This window comes from Colias eurytheme, chromosome 3, assembly GCF_061535395.1.
Source record: "Colias eurytheme isolate Ceu_HAF_F1 chromosome 3, ilColEury1 Martin Lab GWU primary, whole genome shotgun sequence".
NCBI classification, from domain to species: Eukaryota; Metazoa; Arthropoda; class Insecta; order Lepidoptera; family Pieridae; genus Colias; species Colias eurytheme.
In genome coordinates, this window is record NC_142982.1 from 4,196,635 (window position 1) to 4,215,222 (window position 18,588).

The 18,588-nt window shown below is 32.0% G+C and overlaps 1 protein-coding gene across 2 annotated transcripts in view; it reads right to left on the reverse strand.

Annotated features, from left to right (window-relative positions):
* Positions 1–18,123, reverse strand: part of raskol (Ras GTPase-activating protein raskol) — a 131,650-nt gene extending 113,527 nt beyond the window's left edge. Inside the window, exons 1-2 of one of the 2 annotated variants that reach the window (XM_090119471.1) lie at positions 17,984–18,123; positions 17,345–17,556 (exon numbers count right to left, since the gene is read on the reverse strand). In XM_090119471.1, the coding sequence (XP_089975597.1) occupies positions 17,345–17,411 (67 nt within the window). In that variant the 5' untranslated portion in view covers positions 17,412–17,556; positions 17,984–18,123. Of the gene's footprint in view, positions 1–17,344; positions 17,557–17,863 lie in introns of both variants that reach the window. The other variant, XM_090119470.1, reaches the window with a different exon arrangement.
* Positions 18,124–18,588: the final 465 nt, after the last annotated feature.

Here is an 18,588-nt window from a genome sequence, read left to right on the forward strand (position 1 = left end):
TATAGTTCTCATGAAGCTTTACATTACTGAGAACAATAAGTAACGGTGGAAGTCGTGACACGAAACAGAAGTCAATGGACAAGAAGCAAATAAACAAATTAATTTTTGTCAAAACTGAATTCTTTATTTCGTAGATAACAATGATATTAAGTATAGCTTAACAAGAGACATCAACAAAATTATGACCTTTGTCACGACTACCGATGACGTGGCACGTGGGAACGGTAGACCTTCGAGACCGAGACGTTCATATTTAAGCGGGAAATTCTATGCATGTCGTTTGATTTACATTTAGATAAAATACCAGTTTTATATACAACACAGCTTAATATCCACATTATACAACGGACGTAATTAGCCATTTATTTTAGAATCATGTGTTACGCCGCACATTTTTTGATTTATTCCACGTGATTACCTAGTATCTGAAATCTATGCAGTAAATCTATCAAAAACAAAGCAAAAGTTCGCGTGTTATCGTCCAACTATTAAAATTAATTAATCATTCATTGTTATTGTCATAACGAGCTCTTTCAAAGTATATTAAACTAATTTCCCATGTCAAGAAATAAGTTTTTCCCAGAGTAACTTGAGATGTTCCGTAACCCAGACTCTTATGGACGTGCTTCATTGAACAAGTTCATCTATATAAATTTATAAAAATGCTTTATAAATTTATATATTTTTATAGCATTTGAATGCCATAAAACCAAAAATATAAATTCAACAAGTTCATCTAAATAAAATATATAATAATATAAGATGAACTTGATTAAGTACATGTACTTATATTAAAATACCTTGAAATTTGAATAGATTTTAAAATTAGAGTTTTGTATTTAATAACGTTAGCTTACAATTTACTACCTTTATAATAGCATATTTTAATAGCATAGAAATCTATTTAAAAATAATTATACATTTAAAAATATAATAATACGCCGAAACAATGTTCTTATAAATTATCTATTCTTATATTATACAGGAAAAAAGAAAATTTATTAAGCTGAGTACGGTAGAATCATTCCAATTATATTATCTAATTTTCAAATGAGGTCTGGCTGATCTTGATTACAGATTTCATCCAACATGAACTCATGCAATTTACCCCGAATCAACTCTCTTTGTGAATATAATTACGTACTATATTTTATTCATTACAAAATTATATGTTAGGAAAGCTCAAAGGATCCACCGCCTTTCTGCTTGCTCTATATACTTATCCATATTTTTATATTTGAGAAAATGAGTATAATACCTAGTGAGTTTATTTCGCGTCCAAATTGACAAAATGACTATTACATACATTTAATATATTAAAGTGTTTGGTAGGTCTTCGAATATCACTATTGTATAGAATAGACGCTAACGCTTTGAGGGTCGAGAAATGGCATCATCATCATCACTACATAGTACATATAAAACAAAGTCGCTTTCCCTGTCCCTATGTCCCTTTGTACGCTTAAATCTTTGAAACTACGCAACGTATTTTGATGCGGTTTTTTTTAATAGATAGAGTGATTCAAGAGGAAGGTTTATATGTATAATAACATCCATTAAATAGTGGAGAAATACTGTTATTTTTGAGGTTTCTAATGTGATGTCGTAAAAAATTACATTTTTTCCGCTTAAATTGCAAACGCAAGCTGAACCCTACGAGTTTTATCAAAATAATGTACTAAGTATTATACACATTGAAAAGGTCTACAGAAAAGTCCACGATGGTATATGTCTATCTCTTATGGATAACCCACAATAACTTTTTTTTGTCATTTACTTTTTACGACAAATAATGGCTAATTTTCGATGCGATTTTAACCAATACAGCATTAATCCTTAACCAATTAAATACCTTGAATACATTGTTCATTTAATATAGATCTATATGGCCCTTTACACCGTATGATTTAAGTGAATATTTTCGAAGATATTACAGATTTAAAAATAATTTGGAAAATCCAAAAGTGCACGCCTCATAATTTTTTTTTAATAAATATTTATTAATTATTATTTTTGTTTATTTAATAACAATTAAACCACATCGAATCAGACCCTGAAAAATGAAAGGGTTCTATTCCTGAGCATACTCAAGCGTAAGAGAAAAAAAAAGACTCGATTAGTAAAGTATTTCGGTCGCTATCGTGTTAACAAGAAAAAGGATCCGCACATACAGACACACGGACGTCCAAGACAGAACTTTTTTAAACTGTTTTTTAACTAGTTTAAATAACAAAAATGACATCAAAAATATCATGAACGTTAAAAATAGTGTTTTTTTTTAATATGTGTGTGTATGTATTATCTTACAAGTGCAATGTATGATACATAAAGACATTTTAAGTTTGTAAAATCAGATGTTTTGCGCGAAGTGACAGTAGTACCCACCTCAACGCTTCGCTTATGAGGCGTGCAATTGCGGGACGTAGCGTTTGCAGCGCTACAGGCCGGCCGCCCGGCTATCTATTTTATACCCGTGCGAAGCCGGAGCGGGCGACGCTATGTTTTTATATACAACGTTCACAGTTTTTCTGTAGTGTATTTAGTATCAGCATTGCACCCGTGCGAAGCCGGGGCGGGTCGCTAGTAGAATAATAATTATTATTAATCTAGACGAAGTCAGCTTCTTTTTCCCCTTACGCAAAACCTTACACGTAAACTTAAACATCAAAAATTTAATAACAATTTTTAAAGCCATTTTTTTTTCAACCGCTCGACTCTATATTTGCTGAATTGAATTCACTGCTTGCTAAGACTGCTTGTATGAAAAACTTTCATGATTGCTATTTCGTTGTCTTGGCGACAGAAGCAAGATAGCCCAGCGGAAATAAAAACAAAACAGCTTCTCTCTGAATAGTCACACAAAAACTTATTTTTAGATTGCAGCGGTAGGTACCCGCAATCGTTCACTCGTCATTCGCATTTTTCTTCACGAGCAACATTTCTTTTTCTGAATGCACTTCGAGTCACTAATATAAAATACGAAAATATTTGTGCCAGTTGGTTTATTGGTCATTATGAGTATTTGAATGCATAATTTTATAATCCTGCAGCTCTTTTTTAGTATTATAATATACACTAGCTTACCGCCCGCGGCTTCGCCCGCTTTGTCTAAAACCTAATAAATTATATACCTACTAAAACCTTCCTCTTTAATCACTCTATCTATTAAAAAAACCGTATCAAAATCCGTTGCGTAGTTTTAAAGATTTAAGCATACAAAGGACATATGGACAGAGAAAGCGATTTTGTTTTATACTATACTAGCTTTGCACCCTCGGCTACGCCCGCGCAGTCAAAGAAAAACCCGCATAGTTCCCGTTCCCGTGGGATTTCCGGGATAAAACCTATCCTATGTCCCGGGGTAAAAAGTAGCCTATGTCCTTTCTCGGGTATCAAAACATCTCTATACCAAATTTGATGCAAATTGGTTCAGTAGTTAAGGCGTGATTGAGTAACAGACAGACAGAGTTACTTTCGCATTTATAATATTAGTAGATATGGATTGTAGTGATGCTTTCTGTCTGTCTGTAAATAAATGAATCAAGGTTTTTTAATTATATATACCTAGATAGCTATTTTTAACGTAGATCAGTTTTGGTAAACTAAATTTTGCCATATGTACATAGCTCAAAACTATCGCTCTGGAAGTATAAAAGTTAATAGTTTTAGTACCCAATAGAACTTTACATCGATTTTCTCAATAAGTTTCCAACAACTACTCAAAGTTTTACATTTCATTGCTGACTTCATTGCCGCAATAAAAACACATTCCTTTGCATTTCGTCAAAAATTTCGCAAAGTAGATCACTTCTATTCGATTTGCATTATCTATACACAGTTGCATCGACCTAATCTACATTCAGCCTTTTACCAATAGCACTAAAAAACGAAGTACCTACTACCTATCTATATTTTACAATTCCCAGTTGCATTACGCAGTGTTCAGATTCAGAACAATGAGCGTACGCAATGCGGCAGATCAGGGGCCGTTCCAGTTTAACTGATAAACAGCTGACCGTGGGAGGAATGCCTCCATGACCTCTCTAAACATCTAATTGAATGATAGACCACTAAATATGGATAGCGTTACACTGTTGCCTGTACCGAATGTCTAAATCAGTGGTCGATGAACTGGTTCGAGCCGTGCGTTCGTATCAATGAAACAATATCTACAATCGAACGCGGTGGAACGGAGTTCCATTGCTGCTACCACGCGTGAAATTTAATTTATTAAAAAAGTATAATTGCAAATATCTCATACGTTAGTCATTATGCCCAGGTCCCAACGTGGAAAATGAACAGTAGGGTAAGCTAATGATTTCATACAATCTATTTCGGCACAAGTGGACATTTTATTGTTTTGATCAGATCATAGTAGCAGAACCGGAGGTAGTCGTTTGATAAGGATTATTACGAACTATATTATCAAAACAATTGCATATCAATAACACTGCACAAAACTTGTATAAGTACGCAATTGTGTTCATAATCGTAATTAATATCTTATCTTTTATTAAAATAATCTTAAGTATCTTGAATATGCGAGAATTTTTTAAATAAAAAACCTTCAATGAACATCAAATAAGAAATCAAACCATCACCAATCACCTAAAACCAAAATCTAACGAAGGTTAATTGCTATGCAATCCAGTCATGATCGCATAGGTACGTAATTCTCATCGATTTAATAATTGCGAAAAACATTTTTCGAAAAAAATATTCGTAAATGATTAATATGCATTTATTTAATAGCTTGATATGTTACATTTTTTTTAAACTTGTAGATATTATGCACTATGCAAATGTGCAGAATTAGGTAACTATAATTGGATGTATCTACATAATATTATTATGAATTGCACAAGTTTTCCTGCACTGCTGATAAAGAACCGCGCCAAACAAATTGTTACACATTAGTTGCGCTTTTCTATTGAACATATAATATGTAAGTGCATTCATAGCATTATGAAGGATTTCCAACTTTATACTCACTCTGAACGACTGCGACGTAACATTATATAATTTATATAATCTTGAAATGTTGCTATTTCCTGACGGATATATTTTACTTAGGTATACATTTAATTTAATTTTCAAGACATGTGTTGTTACTAATAATAAAATTAGACACCTATGTGGCTACTTGTTAAAATTATTACATACCTACGCTTACCTAGATCTCTATACTAAATATGCCGTATTGGAAGTAGGTACCGTTAGTCTAAAATCAACCAGAACATTGCTGTCAATGCGTAAAAAATAAAATTGTCTTGAACAGATCGGTAAAAAGAATTAGAAAGTCGATATCTAATATTGACACAGGTTGGTTTCCCTTTACTGATTATTATTGCACAATAATGGACTTTGTATGATGCAACAAGCAAGCACAGGTGTGTATAAAACATAATAAAGGTAAATACACAACCGAATTAGTAGACCCGCATTCCATTTCCTTAATAATTTTTCCACAATAATTCATGAAATTTTCTAACTTTCTACATTCCAATTCAGGCAAATTGAATTAAGAAATAAATAGGAGTTTAACTCTCCAGAAAAATCAAAAATATTCATCTCAGAAACTGACTAAAATTTTTATTAAGCCGTATAAAAATCATCTATTCAGATTCGAGCTTTGGCAATTAACCTCTTAAGAGCCCCTTGTACTGAAAGTTTAGGCATTTTAGGCACTGAGATGGCTCGCGCCCGCGTTGCGCAGGAGCCGGCGCGGCATGAACTCCGGTGACCTATGAAGGCGGGCGATTATGCCACAGTATAAATAAATCAGTAGTTCGATTTTATTTGCTATCGTAGGAATGTTGTTGATAAATAAATTTACTACTTATCCTATACCATTAAACGAGCAATATTTGCATATTTATATATTTGTTTGTATATATACAGTGTGGAAATTTTCGATGTGCCCTGAATGGAAAGTACTTGAAATACTAGGGATAGCAAATTTTTCTGAAAGGAAACATTCCTTTTTCAAATTTTATTTTATTATTCAAATCGATAGAAACAATATAAAAGATAATTTATTGTTAATTTCTCGTAAAAATTTTTTGGTCTATTCTATACATACATTTAAAGTTTAAAATGAAACTCTCGTTCTGGATACATTAATTTATTTTCTTCTGAAAATATTGGTAATAATAATTAAAAGTAAAACAAATAAAAAAGGCAAAATAATAATTGAATATAAGTATGTAATAAGTAAGTTAGTGTATTCAACCAACTTAAAAAAGTGTGACTATTTTACAACAATTTGAATAATAATCAATTAATGATTTGTATTATTGTATACAATATCGAAGCTTTTTAAGAAATGTATAAAATACTTTTTTATGAATTATTAATTATTATCATACATCATAATATTATGTTACCGGCAATATATTAAACCCTTCTTAGTAAATGTATGTAATTCCGAGAAACGGTCGGAATGAAATAAATTATATTCGTCACATTACCTATGATATCTTTAAATCTGAACTTTTCCTAAGTAGCAAATGTGGGTGGTTTTTGGGCTAGCGATTAACCAATATGAGGTCAAAACTAAAATCCAAGATGGCGCCGACGAAAATTTGAAATGTTTTCGTCATGGGTGTCATTTTCAAAGAGTTGGAGTAGCTATTAATCAATATGAGGTCAAATCTAAAATCCAAAATGGCGCCGACGAAAATTTGACAAAATTTCGTCACGGGTGTCATTTTCAAAGAGTTGGAGTAGCTATTAATCAATATGAGGTCAAATCTAAAATCCAAAATGGCGCCGACGAAAATTTGACAAAATTTCGTCACAGGTGTCATTTTCATGGTTTTTGGGGTAGCTATAATTAACCAATATGAGGTCAAACTAAAATCCAAGATGGTGTCGACGAAAATTTTACATCTTTACGGCATGAGTTTCATTTTCAAGGTTTTTGAGACAGCTATGTACAAATCCCCAATGTTACCGTCGATAATTTGGTAAGTATATTTTTCTTACAACCGTTTACATATTTTTCGAGCAGAATTCAGAAACCTTGAAAATGACACCCGTGACGAAAAGATGTAAAGTTTTCGTCCGCGCCATCTTGGATTTTAGTTTTGACCTCATATTGGTTAATAGCTACCCCAAAACCCATGAAAATGACACCCATGACGAAAAGATGTAAAATTTTCGACGGCGCCATCTTGGATTATAGTTTTGACCTCATATTCGTTAATAGCTACCCCAAAAACCATGAAAATGACACCCATGACGAAAAGATGTAAGATTTTCGTCGGCGCCATCTTGGATTTTAGTTTTGACCTCATATTCGTTAATAGCTACCCCAAAAACCATGAAAATGACACCCATGACGAAAAGATGTAAAATTTTCGTCGGCGCCATCTTGGATTTTAGTTTTGACCTCATATTGGTTAATAGCTACCCCAAAAACCATGAAAATGACACCCATGACGAAAAGATGTAAAATTTTCGTCGGCGCCATCTTGGATTATAGTTTTGACCTCATATTCGTTAATTGCTACCCCAAGAACCATGAAAATGACACCCATGACGAAAAGATGTAAAATTTTCGTCGGCGCTATCTTGGATTTTAGTTTTGACCTCATATTGGTTAATAGCTACCCCAAAAACCATGAAAATGACACCCATGACGAAAAGATGTAAAATTTTCGTCGGCGCCATCTTGGATTATAGTTTTGACCTCATATTCGTTAATTGCTACCCCAAAAACCATGAAAATGACACCCATCACGAAAAAAGTCAAATTTTCGTCGGCGCCATCTTGGATTGTTGTTTCATAAAAATAATATTTGTCATACTCATTGAATACAGATCAACCAACATCATAATAGTCTTTCTACTAGTACTTCAAAACTTTGCCGCTATTCCTATTCAATAACCCATAAAAAAGAGGATCTCAGGCAAGGTAATTTTTAAAACATAATTTTAAATCACTACATAGTATAAAACAAAGTCGCTTTCACTGTCCCTATGTCCCTTTGTACGCTTAAATCTTTGAAACTACGCAACGGATTTTGATGCGGTTTTAATAGTTCTTTCGATTCCCGGTCGAAGAAAATGAATTTTTGAAAATCTTTGAATGCAGTTCTATTTCTTTTTAAAAATAAAGGATATTTGCTATCTCCAGTATTTCTAGTACTTTCACCCAGGGCCCATCGAAAATTTCCACACTGTATTTACAAACAAATATATTAATATGCAAATATTGTTCGTTTAATAGTATAGAATAAGAAGTTAATTTATATTTACAACAATAATCCTAGGATAACTAACAAAATCAAACTACTGATTTATTTATACCGTGACATGCTCGCCGTTTTACTCGCCGCTCGGTTCTAATACGCGAGCGGCGACTGCAACGTGGTCGGGAGCAAAACTAGCACAGGTCCTCCTTCGATGACGTCCGGCTGGACTCTGGCGGCACTGACGTGGTGCGCGCGAGTCGCATTTTACGTATTATATTTTATATAGAAAAAAATAAGGGCTAAATTAAAAATCTATCCAAAAATTTCCCTGTAAAACCTGATTAGTAAATGAAATGTCAAATTTTCATAAACATAGCGTTCCCCTAATTCTCATAAAACTGATTATGCTTTTAAAATCGATGTTACTTCTGATTTTTTTTTGATCGAGTCAAATGTTTAATATTGTGTTTTTATCCAAAAAAGTCACTAGATCAAACGTTTATCTGTGCTATATATTTTTTTAGGATTTTAAATATGATGATTTCTATCCAAAAACCATGATTTAGAAACATACATTTCGGAGCAGGGCCCCTTAAACTTTTCCACGGTCCTAAAGAATTATAACTATTAGTTAGTTCTTTAAAGAAACGAATCTTCAATGGCGGCGCTTATCATTCCCTCTCGCTCACACACGGCCGTACGGTATGCAAAAAAAAATGGAAAAATAAAATCACTAAAATGTATTTGATTTTCCCTATAATAGCTTTTATCATAAATTTACAATGACAATTATGCATTTGCGAAAGTAAATAATGTTTTATTGGAATTTGACAAAATATGTTCTTTGGGAAAAGTTGTTCAGTTTTATGGGCTTATTACAAGTATTATGGGGATTTTATTACATTCTGTATACGTAAATATGATAATTCATATAAATACACAAATACAATAACAAAAAAGTTTGTCAACAAACAATTTGAAATAATTAATAAAATAATTATCAATTTACGTTATTTTTATTTTCTTTTTTGATGATCCTACCATCTGTCAAAGTCAGCTTTGGCCGCCATTGAAGATTCGTTTCTTTATTGAACTGACTAATACCAACTTCTACTGACTGCCCATTTGACATTTACGTAGCAATTTAACTGTTGGAAAGCACGGATTTTATATTATTATTATTTTTTTATATTTATTTTTCTCCTTTACTTGAAAGGGATACTCATTACACGCGGGCCTAGGCCAAGCGTGCAACGGAATACTTTATATTGTGTATGTTGATGATAAAGTGGATGATGTTAAGAACTTCCGCGTTATTCGGCATGTGTTAAGGATGGTTGCTTTCTGTAGCATGTTGAATGTGTGTGATGGTAGTTCTAGAGTGTTTAAATTGTGTATAAGTGTTTTAGGGATTATACCGGTGGCTGACAGAACTATCGGAACTATGTGGACTGTTTTCACATTCCATTGTGTTTTGATTTCTATGGCTAAATCCTGATACTTTCTTAATTTTTCTGATATAGTGGATTGTATATTATGTGAGTTAGGTATAGCTATATCTATTAAGTAAACATTTTGTTGAAATTTATCGTGTACAGTGATATCCGGTCTATTGTAATGAATTGTTTTATCGGTTATGATTGTCCTATCCCAGTAAATTTTATAATTACTATTGTCTAATATGATTTCGGGTTTATATTTATAGTATGGCTCTATTTTTTTGATGAAATTGTACTTATGAGCTAAGAATTGATGAATAATTGCTGCTACTTGGTCATGACGATGCTTATAATCAGTTTGCGTCAATGATTTACATGCTCCGGTAATGTGTTGAATATTTTCTATACCTGCGTTACAATGTCTGCACTGGTCTGAAGTCTGATTAGAATCCTTTATGATGTGTTTTATGTAATTTCGTGTGGCAATAACTTCATCCTGGATGGCTAGCATAAAACCCTCAGTTTCTGGGAATAAATCTCCTCTTCTTATCCATTCATTCGACTTTTCTCTATCAACATGAGCCTGGCACAGATGAGATCGATGTCTACCATGCAGGGCCTTACTAGACCATTCCAAGAGCTTCTGCTGTATGCTTACGCTGTGTTCGTTTTGCTGAGGGTTAGTGTCGTGAAGGTTGAGTGGAGTTAGTTTTTTGTCTAGCTGGGTTGCGTGTTTGTGTAGTAGTGAGTGTTCCGATTTCGTGTGGAAATAGCTTCTAAGTGTCCGGATCTGTTGATTGTGAAGGTTTTGTATATCTATCAATCCTCTCCCTCCTTCTGAGCGCGGCAACGTTAATCTCTGTACACAAGATTTCGGATGGTGCTTCCTGTATTTTGTTAAATTTGTATTTACGGTTCTCTGTAAGCTTTGTAAATCTGTTTTCGACCAATTTATAATACCAAATGAATACGTCAAAATAGGTATAATTATTATAAACATCTAGCAGTTTTATTTTTTAAATAAATGAGCATTTATATAAATTTTCCGTTGCAATTTTAATTCAAAAATTCTTAGCTGACCTTTCCACAACACTGACGTTTTGTGCCCAATTAAGTCAAAATGCCAAACGCGATCTATTTTGAAAGCCATGAAAATCTCAATTAGTTGACTCAACAGCAATTAATTTACTAATGGAAACCCGGGTGACGAGATCCAACGCGTAAGCCATTATCCTGATTTATTAGCATCGAATCTCCCTTGCCGAATGAGCCAAATGACCTGACGCGACGGTCCAATCTTTCCCCGGGAGGCAAATAATTATCTCTTCACGAGTACCCCTCTACTCTGTTATATTACCACTCACCCTCGGACTAAGTGTCGCTTAACTCCAGAATAGGTATACTATGTGCCGCCCCTGCAGCAGCCGATTTAAACTTAATTAATGGTTAATTTATTGGGATAAGCCGATCAGACGATAGCACGCAACGGTTCAGAGATTTTGGATTACGCATGAACGCGTATAATATCATGTCGCACCGTGATATATTTTACCCTACTGTAATACAGTACTTACATATTATAAATTATAATAGTTATCCTTTCAGTTCACATTTAGCTAAATTTATCAATCATCCAACCATTAACATATTGCATGAAATAAAATTAATCAAAATTAAGTACTATATAAGAGTAATAATTTCATTTAAAAACTAGATACCAATTGCAATAGTTCTAATGTCACTTAAGATTAATTTATAAATTACTACTAGCTTTCCGCCTGCGGCTTCGCCCGCGTTTTCAAAGAAAAACCCGGTCCCGTAGGATTTCCGGGATAAAACCTATCCTATGTCCTTTCTCGGGTATCAAAATATCTCTATACCAAATTTCATGCAAATTGGTTCAGTAGTTAAAGCGTGATTGAGTAACAGACAGACAGACAGAGTTACTTTCGCATTTATAATAATTTTAAGAGAAGCAATCAAGTGGCGAAACTTAGCCCATCTGACACCGAACCTGACCTTTTATACTTATTGATTTCAGAAATTAAGATTTCATAGATTTCAATAGTTTCTAGGTCATGCAATGGAGGTTCGGAACGGAATATTAAAAGGCGAAAGTATAAAAATATGTTATAACTTTAAGTGTTTTTATTGCGCAGCTCAATTATCTCTACGTTTTTGGACATATTGATAATAATTATTAATATCTAAAATTAACAGTTTATATGTAGCTATTTAAAGAGTAGTCTTCAATTTAGGTAAAATCCTTTTAAATTTGGATTTCGTGTGTTGACACAAGAAACAATGACCAACGTTAAAGTACTCAATAGTATACTTTCTATCCGAAAGTCATTTACAGGCGTGGCACGTGTTCATGACGAATCTAACGGCTTTTTCACACCAACCCAACACGTGATAGTCAATCTTCTATTACGATTATTGACATAAATCTTAAATAATATGTACATGTAATAAAATAACATACAATTAGATATGTATGTCATCATTTAAAGAACTTACTACACTAAACTAAACTGCTCTCATGCTTCGACGGAACATACAGGTAATACATAATATGTAAATTTTTCTATTACTCTCATAATAACTGTTCTACTGACAATAGTATCGCATGTCCACAAGTTACAGTGCGATTTAATACGACATAGGTAGATACATTACAACATCGCTTAATCCAACACGATAAGCCAATCTAGGCTATCTAGCTATTGTAGCTATAATGCAATTAAGAAAAAAGAACCACTGTTTTAAGAATATTTCGCTTGGAATGAAAGTAGATTAGATTAGATTACTCATTCAAATATCCCAAGCTTGTCTTATAAGTTGTAATGCGCGTACACACAATGTGTTCCAAACGTGTCTTACATGTTTATAGGCTTTTAACGATTTCTTCTTGTTTGAAAGCATTTTATAGGAAACAAGACGACACTCGCATCAAGGCTACCGCGTTTTACAAATCGCCAATGCAGGATGTAAACCAGATTTGACGTATCTTAGGCGTGTCTTAGTTGTAATTTTTTTTTTTGAAGTGTGGATTAGTTAATTAATCACAACAATAAATACCTACGAAAATCTCTGACAATGTGTATCTTGATTCTTGAACAATGAAAATCATTATTCAAACACAAATTATATTTTACAGTTCACCTCCGTCACGATGTCATTGACTCATGAATTGAAACTTTTCTCAGGATTTCTTCAATCCATAGCGACCATAGCATAGCTCTATACATATTGTTAGCATATGAAAAATAAAAATAATTTAAATAGCTCAATAAACTAGGTAATCCTATTGACGCGTGCTATTTAATGCTAAAATAATATTGAACCTACTATAAACAGCTATAAAGTGACTACAACCACGCACTAATGATCGGCTTCATTGGACATACTATCGCTAAATATCTATTGGCCCGTAATAATTTACCCACTTGTTCGACTTCATAATTGCTATGTTAATTCAATTCTTCGTATTGCATTTATGTTTTGTCATTTATATTCACACATTCTTTACAGATACGTTTCACTTTTCTATAGCTATTCAAATCCTGGCTTCATTATTCGTATTACAAAATACAAACCTGTTTGCAAAATAAGACATAAAGTATTAAAACTGTAATTTTAACATAACACCTATTATAATTTATATAATGCATTTTCATACGTTTAATTTTGACATATTTACAATATTTTTTTTTATTTGAAAAGGAAGTATAAGAAAAAAATTACCGATTAAAAATTATTTTTAACATAACTACTTAGTTAAAGAAATATGCGTAATAGGTACATGGTAAATACACTCTATTATGTATTATGTAATATAGGTATATATTATGTATATATACAAAAAATGCAGAACTACCTGTATATTACTTGAGTTTATTGACCTTAAACAAATGAATAGTTTTATAAATAATAAACATGTAGACCGTAGCTAGTTACATAGTGTACTGTACAACTATTAATTTAGTTAATTTATAAACACTGTTTTTGAACAATCTCCTACCTACCTATCTTTAAATAAGATAAGGTAGGTACTTAATGTATTTGTTATACCTAATTAACCTATTAAGTGGACTATAAAAATTGGTAATTATTTAATAACTATTTCCTACTAATAAAGTTGCTCAATAAGGTGTCACTGTCACGTGTCACCATTTCTCTCAGGACCCTAAACTAGAAAGCGAATCGATCAAGCCGTGCCTGGTGAATCGTAACTCGGTAGAAAACCACAGCCTGGTAGGTATAATTTTCACTACATCCAAAGTACTACTAACATCAATAATTGAAAATTTATGAAAAAATATTTCCAATAAGATTTCATAGGAGAAAATATTAGTAAAAGATGATTGTATGATTATGGATATGGATAAAACAACATTCTGAACGAGAGCTACCTGGGTACCTATACCTCCTCTGAGATAAGTATCAAAGATAAATTATTCTTGATTATTATTTTGTAGCTTTCATCCAATTAAAGAGATAAATTTATATTTAAGTAGTTATCGACTATTTATTCGTCATCGTCGCATAAACATATTTTGAACGATCGGAGTAGGAAGAAGTGCATTTTTGTGAACGTATGAATTAGGTAATTTGACTTTCTATGTACCTACGCAATAGAAACTAAAAAAAGTAGAAAAAAAAGCGATATGAGTTACATTATATACCTTACTATGTACTTACATATGTTACATACGTATTATATATATTATTAAATTTCTTTATTATTATATTAATAACGGCATTCCCAAATAATAACAGCTCCTATGTCATAATTTATAAGATGAAGACAAGTTTAGACTAGAGTAGATAAAGGAGAATGGGCAAATTGGGCCTGAAACTTGGGCTAAGACCAATACACACGAAATATTGTTTTTGTGATAGATCATTACACATACCTTACGAAAAAAATAAAATAAAAAAATAAATCAACCGGGTTCTTGTACAGTCAAGGCAAAAAGTTTTATTTATTAGGCTATTATTTTGCGCACAAAACGGTTTTTTTAATTCGAGTGAAGTAAATATAAATCTAAATGTCACTGGAGTGACTGAGTTTAACCACAAAAAACGTCTAACTACGTTGAATTATAATAAACACGGTATCTAGGTGCCTGTTACAAAACATAATATTAGTGTATTTCGGTTATTAGAAGGCTTAAGATTAGTACGTATTTGTAAATGAAAGTGAATTGGAGTAACATAAAGATATTGTCATTGTCTTGTAAGAGTTATTTATTGCAAAAAATATTATACACAAAGAAATTAAACTTGATGTGACTGTACAAAAACCCGGTTGATTATTTTTATATATATATTTTTCCCGTTATGTATGTGTTATGATCTAATAAAAAAACAATATCTCATGTGTATTGGTCCAACTCAAGAGTTCAGGCCCAACTTCCATAGTAAAATGCCCATTCTCCTTTTGAAACAAAAAAAAATCGCAGTCGGATGAAACCCATTAGAAAAGGAGGGGAATATGATAAAAATGTAAGGAAAAATAAATTACGGTCAATCCGAGTTCGGGAAGTGGGAGGGGGGAGCTTTTAAGAGAAAAAAATGGTCTCTCTCGATTTCCGACAAAACTACAAGTCCTACGGAAAAAAGTTCAATGGCAAAGTTGTAGGTAATAAAAGGATCTACAACTTTTGTATAAACAATTTTTTCACATAACCTCAAAATTTAGGTGAAAAATTCAAAAAACCAAGTTTTTGGTTTTTTATTTTTATCTACTTCAAAATTTATTGTTTTTCTACGAAATTTGGTGAAAACTTACTTTATTATGTCCCAAATACACTGTAATTTATTTGATTGAAAATATTTATTTTTTCGCCTTATTTTGAATTAATACCAAAAAAACAACCTAATTTTCAATCGAAAAGTCACCCGTCAAAATATCAGCTTTTTTCAAAAACTTGGGGTGCCTTTTATTCATTGAAATCTCTACTTTCATATGGTGTAAAAAAAATAAACACCACCATAGTGAATGTTCTCAGGAAATGCATACAAACAGTGTGAAAATTAGCTTTTACTAAATCAGGCACACTTCTCGAACTACCTGAAATGTTTTTATCGACATCATTTTGCTTTTGAATATGCTGTAAAATATTAAACTTAGAACAGATAATTATTTTTCTTTTGAAATATTACCGAAAAGCCGATACAAGAGAAGATATAGAGTTCGAGAAGTGTGCCTGATTTAGTAAAAGCTCATTATCACACTGTTTGTATGCATTTCCTGAGAACATTCACTATGGTGGTGTTTATTTTTTTTACACCATATGAAAGTAGAGATTTCAATGAATAAAAGGCACCCCAAGTTTTTGAAAAAAGCTGATATTTTGACGGGTGACTTTTCGATTGAAAATTAGGTTGTTTTTTTGGTATTAATTCAAAATAAGGCGAAAAAATAAATATTTTCAATCAAATAAATTACAGTGTATTTGGGACATAATAAAGTAAGTTTTCACCAAATTTCGTAGAAAAACAATAAATTTTGAAGTAGATAAAAATAAAAAACCAAAAACTTGGTTTTTTGAATTTTTCACCTAAATTTTGAGGTTATGTGAAAAAATTGTTTATACAAAAGTTGTAGATCCTTTTATTACCTACAACTTTGCCATTGAACTTTTTTCCGTAGGACTTGTAGTTTTGTCGGAAATCAAGAGAGCACATTTTTTTCTCTTAAAAGCTCCCCCCTCCCACTTCCCGAACTCGGATTGACCGTAATTTATTTTTCCTTACATTTTTATCATATTCCCCTCCTTTTCTAATGGGTTTCATCCGACTGCGATTTTTTTTATCTTTTCATTATTTTTAAAGGCTTCTACCCCAGTCTAGTTGTCCAATCACACAATTTAATAATTGTGATTGCACGCGCCACGAACATACAATCGAATCATTGTAGGTATCTGTAGGTAGATACTAGTTTATCGTAGTGCGTATAGCGAATAAATGAGATGAATCATTGTTCATTCAAGTTAAACAGCATATGAGTTTGTGATAGTACCTATAACTTTAAGCAATTCGTAGTGTACATTGACAACTTTTTATCATTTTTAAATCATTCCATCATCTCTATCTTAAAAATATGCAAATAGTGTACCTATCAATCCATTAGGTACTTAAGTGTGCATTAGCTAAGTAGCATGTTAATTAATTGTTTTATACCTTTCTAGTTAAAACTACCCATTCATAAAAAGAATGCTGCACAAGTATTTTATTTGATTATAACATGAAACTGTTGACATGATGAAGGAGAGAGCTTTTCCAATTTCCACTCTAGGTAGGTACCTATACCTACCTACCTGCCAAAGACAAGATTTCGGGTTTTGAACCTAATAAAAGCTTAACTCTGTAAGTATAAGTTAAGTCAAAAGTGTTATACAATTTATGATCAATATTTTATACACAAGTATAAAAGCTTTGTTAACAAACATTCGACATCACTTGATTGTTGACCTTTATTACTCATCTCTACCTTCGCTTGTGTCATACAGTACCAAAACCACAGCCAAAACTGCTTACGTAGATCGCCTTGAATAACTTTACAATAATAAACACTTGCATTTATTTATATTCAAACAAATGAATAAGTAACTAACTAAGTATTACCATGGACTAATAATGGTATTACTATGTATAAATATTTTTTTTATTTGAAAAAAATCGTAAATATCCACTTACCACATCTATCCACCCAACCTTCTACACGGCATGGGTATTGGATGACCAAATTCGTTTTTTCGCTCATTTTTTCACAGTCACTATTTAAATATTAACAGTACCAAAAAAGACACCATCGATAGCAAATCACGCATCGCCGATAAAAAGTTCGCATACACTGCAATTTCCTTTAGTGCTGAATAATATTTAGCATCTACCCAATGCACCTAAATCTGGTAAACATAAACAAACCCTCAACTCCTATGAACACTATTAACTTTCACTAAATTATTATTATAAACAAAAAAAAACTAAAGTAACTAATTAAAAAGAGCGTTGAGATTATGTATTAGTAGGTATATATTCAATTAAGTTTCACTTTTACTCGTTGTACATAGTTTCATTACTTTCGTTTGAGAGATTAACATTATTATTTAATTTATTGTAATAATATTTTATCCTTATAATTTTTTTAAATAAGTAATGACAGGCAAGTAACGTATTTGTAAATACAATTTTTAAAATATAATATTTAGTTACCTATAATATATTCTACCCCCAATATTTATAAAATAAATTTTAATAGTTTCCTAACTATTTGCAGTAAGAAACTGAAAAACAATACAATAAAATTATTTTTATTTTTGTTTATAAACGCACACGTGATTGATACACTTTTCCAACATTATACACAGTCACTACGTAAACAACTGACAAAAAACTGATTTGTGATTCGTCAATTGACGCTGAACGAAACACTGCGAAGAACAAATCACGAATGTATCCGCGCGTAGCGAGAATTGCCGAGCAGTTACGGATCTATTTTACTCAACAATGTCTGAGAGAAATAGCTTTATGCAACGTCTCTATCATTCCGTATTGACCCTCCCTTTTATTACTGGCAGAGTTATCACTACATGCGCGCGCACATTTGAAATTCATACAAAATTATCTGAAATTATTTTAATATAGATGTGGAAAACAAAACATGTTTAGTGAAATGCTATAATAAAACTTTCCATCTTCATAGAATATATACTTTTTCTTAGAGGATTGCCGTAGGAATTAGGACACGGATATGGTCTGAAGTAAGATCCATTATTAAAATAATAGGTCATGAAGGTAGACTGTTTTCTTAAAGTATAGAGAACCTACTTTTGGTTTCATGTATAAACAATATTTTAGTAAACATTGAGTAGGTATATAAAATATAAGTGTATAAACCTAATAACCATATAGAGAACTTTATTTTTTAAATTATTAAT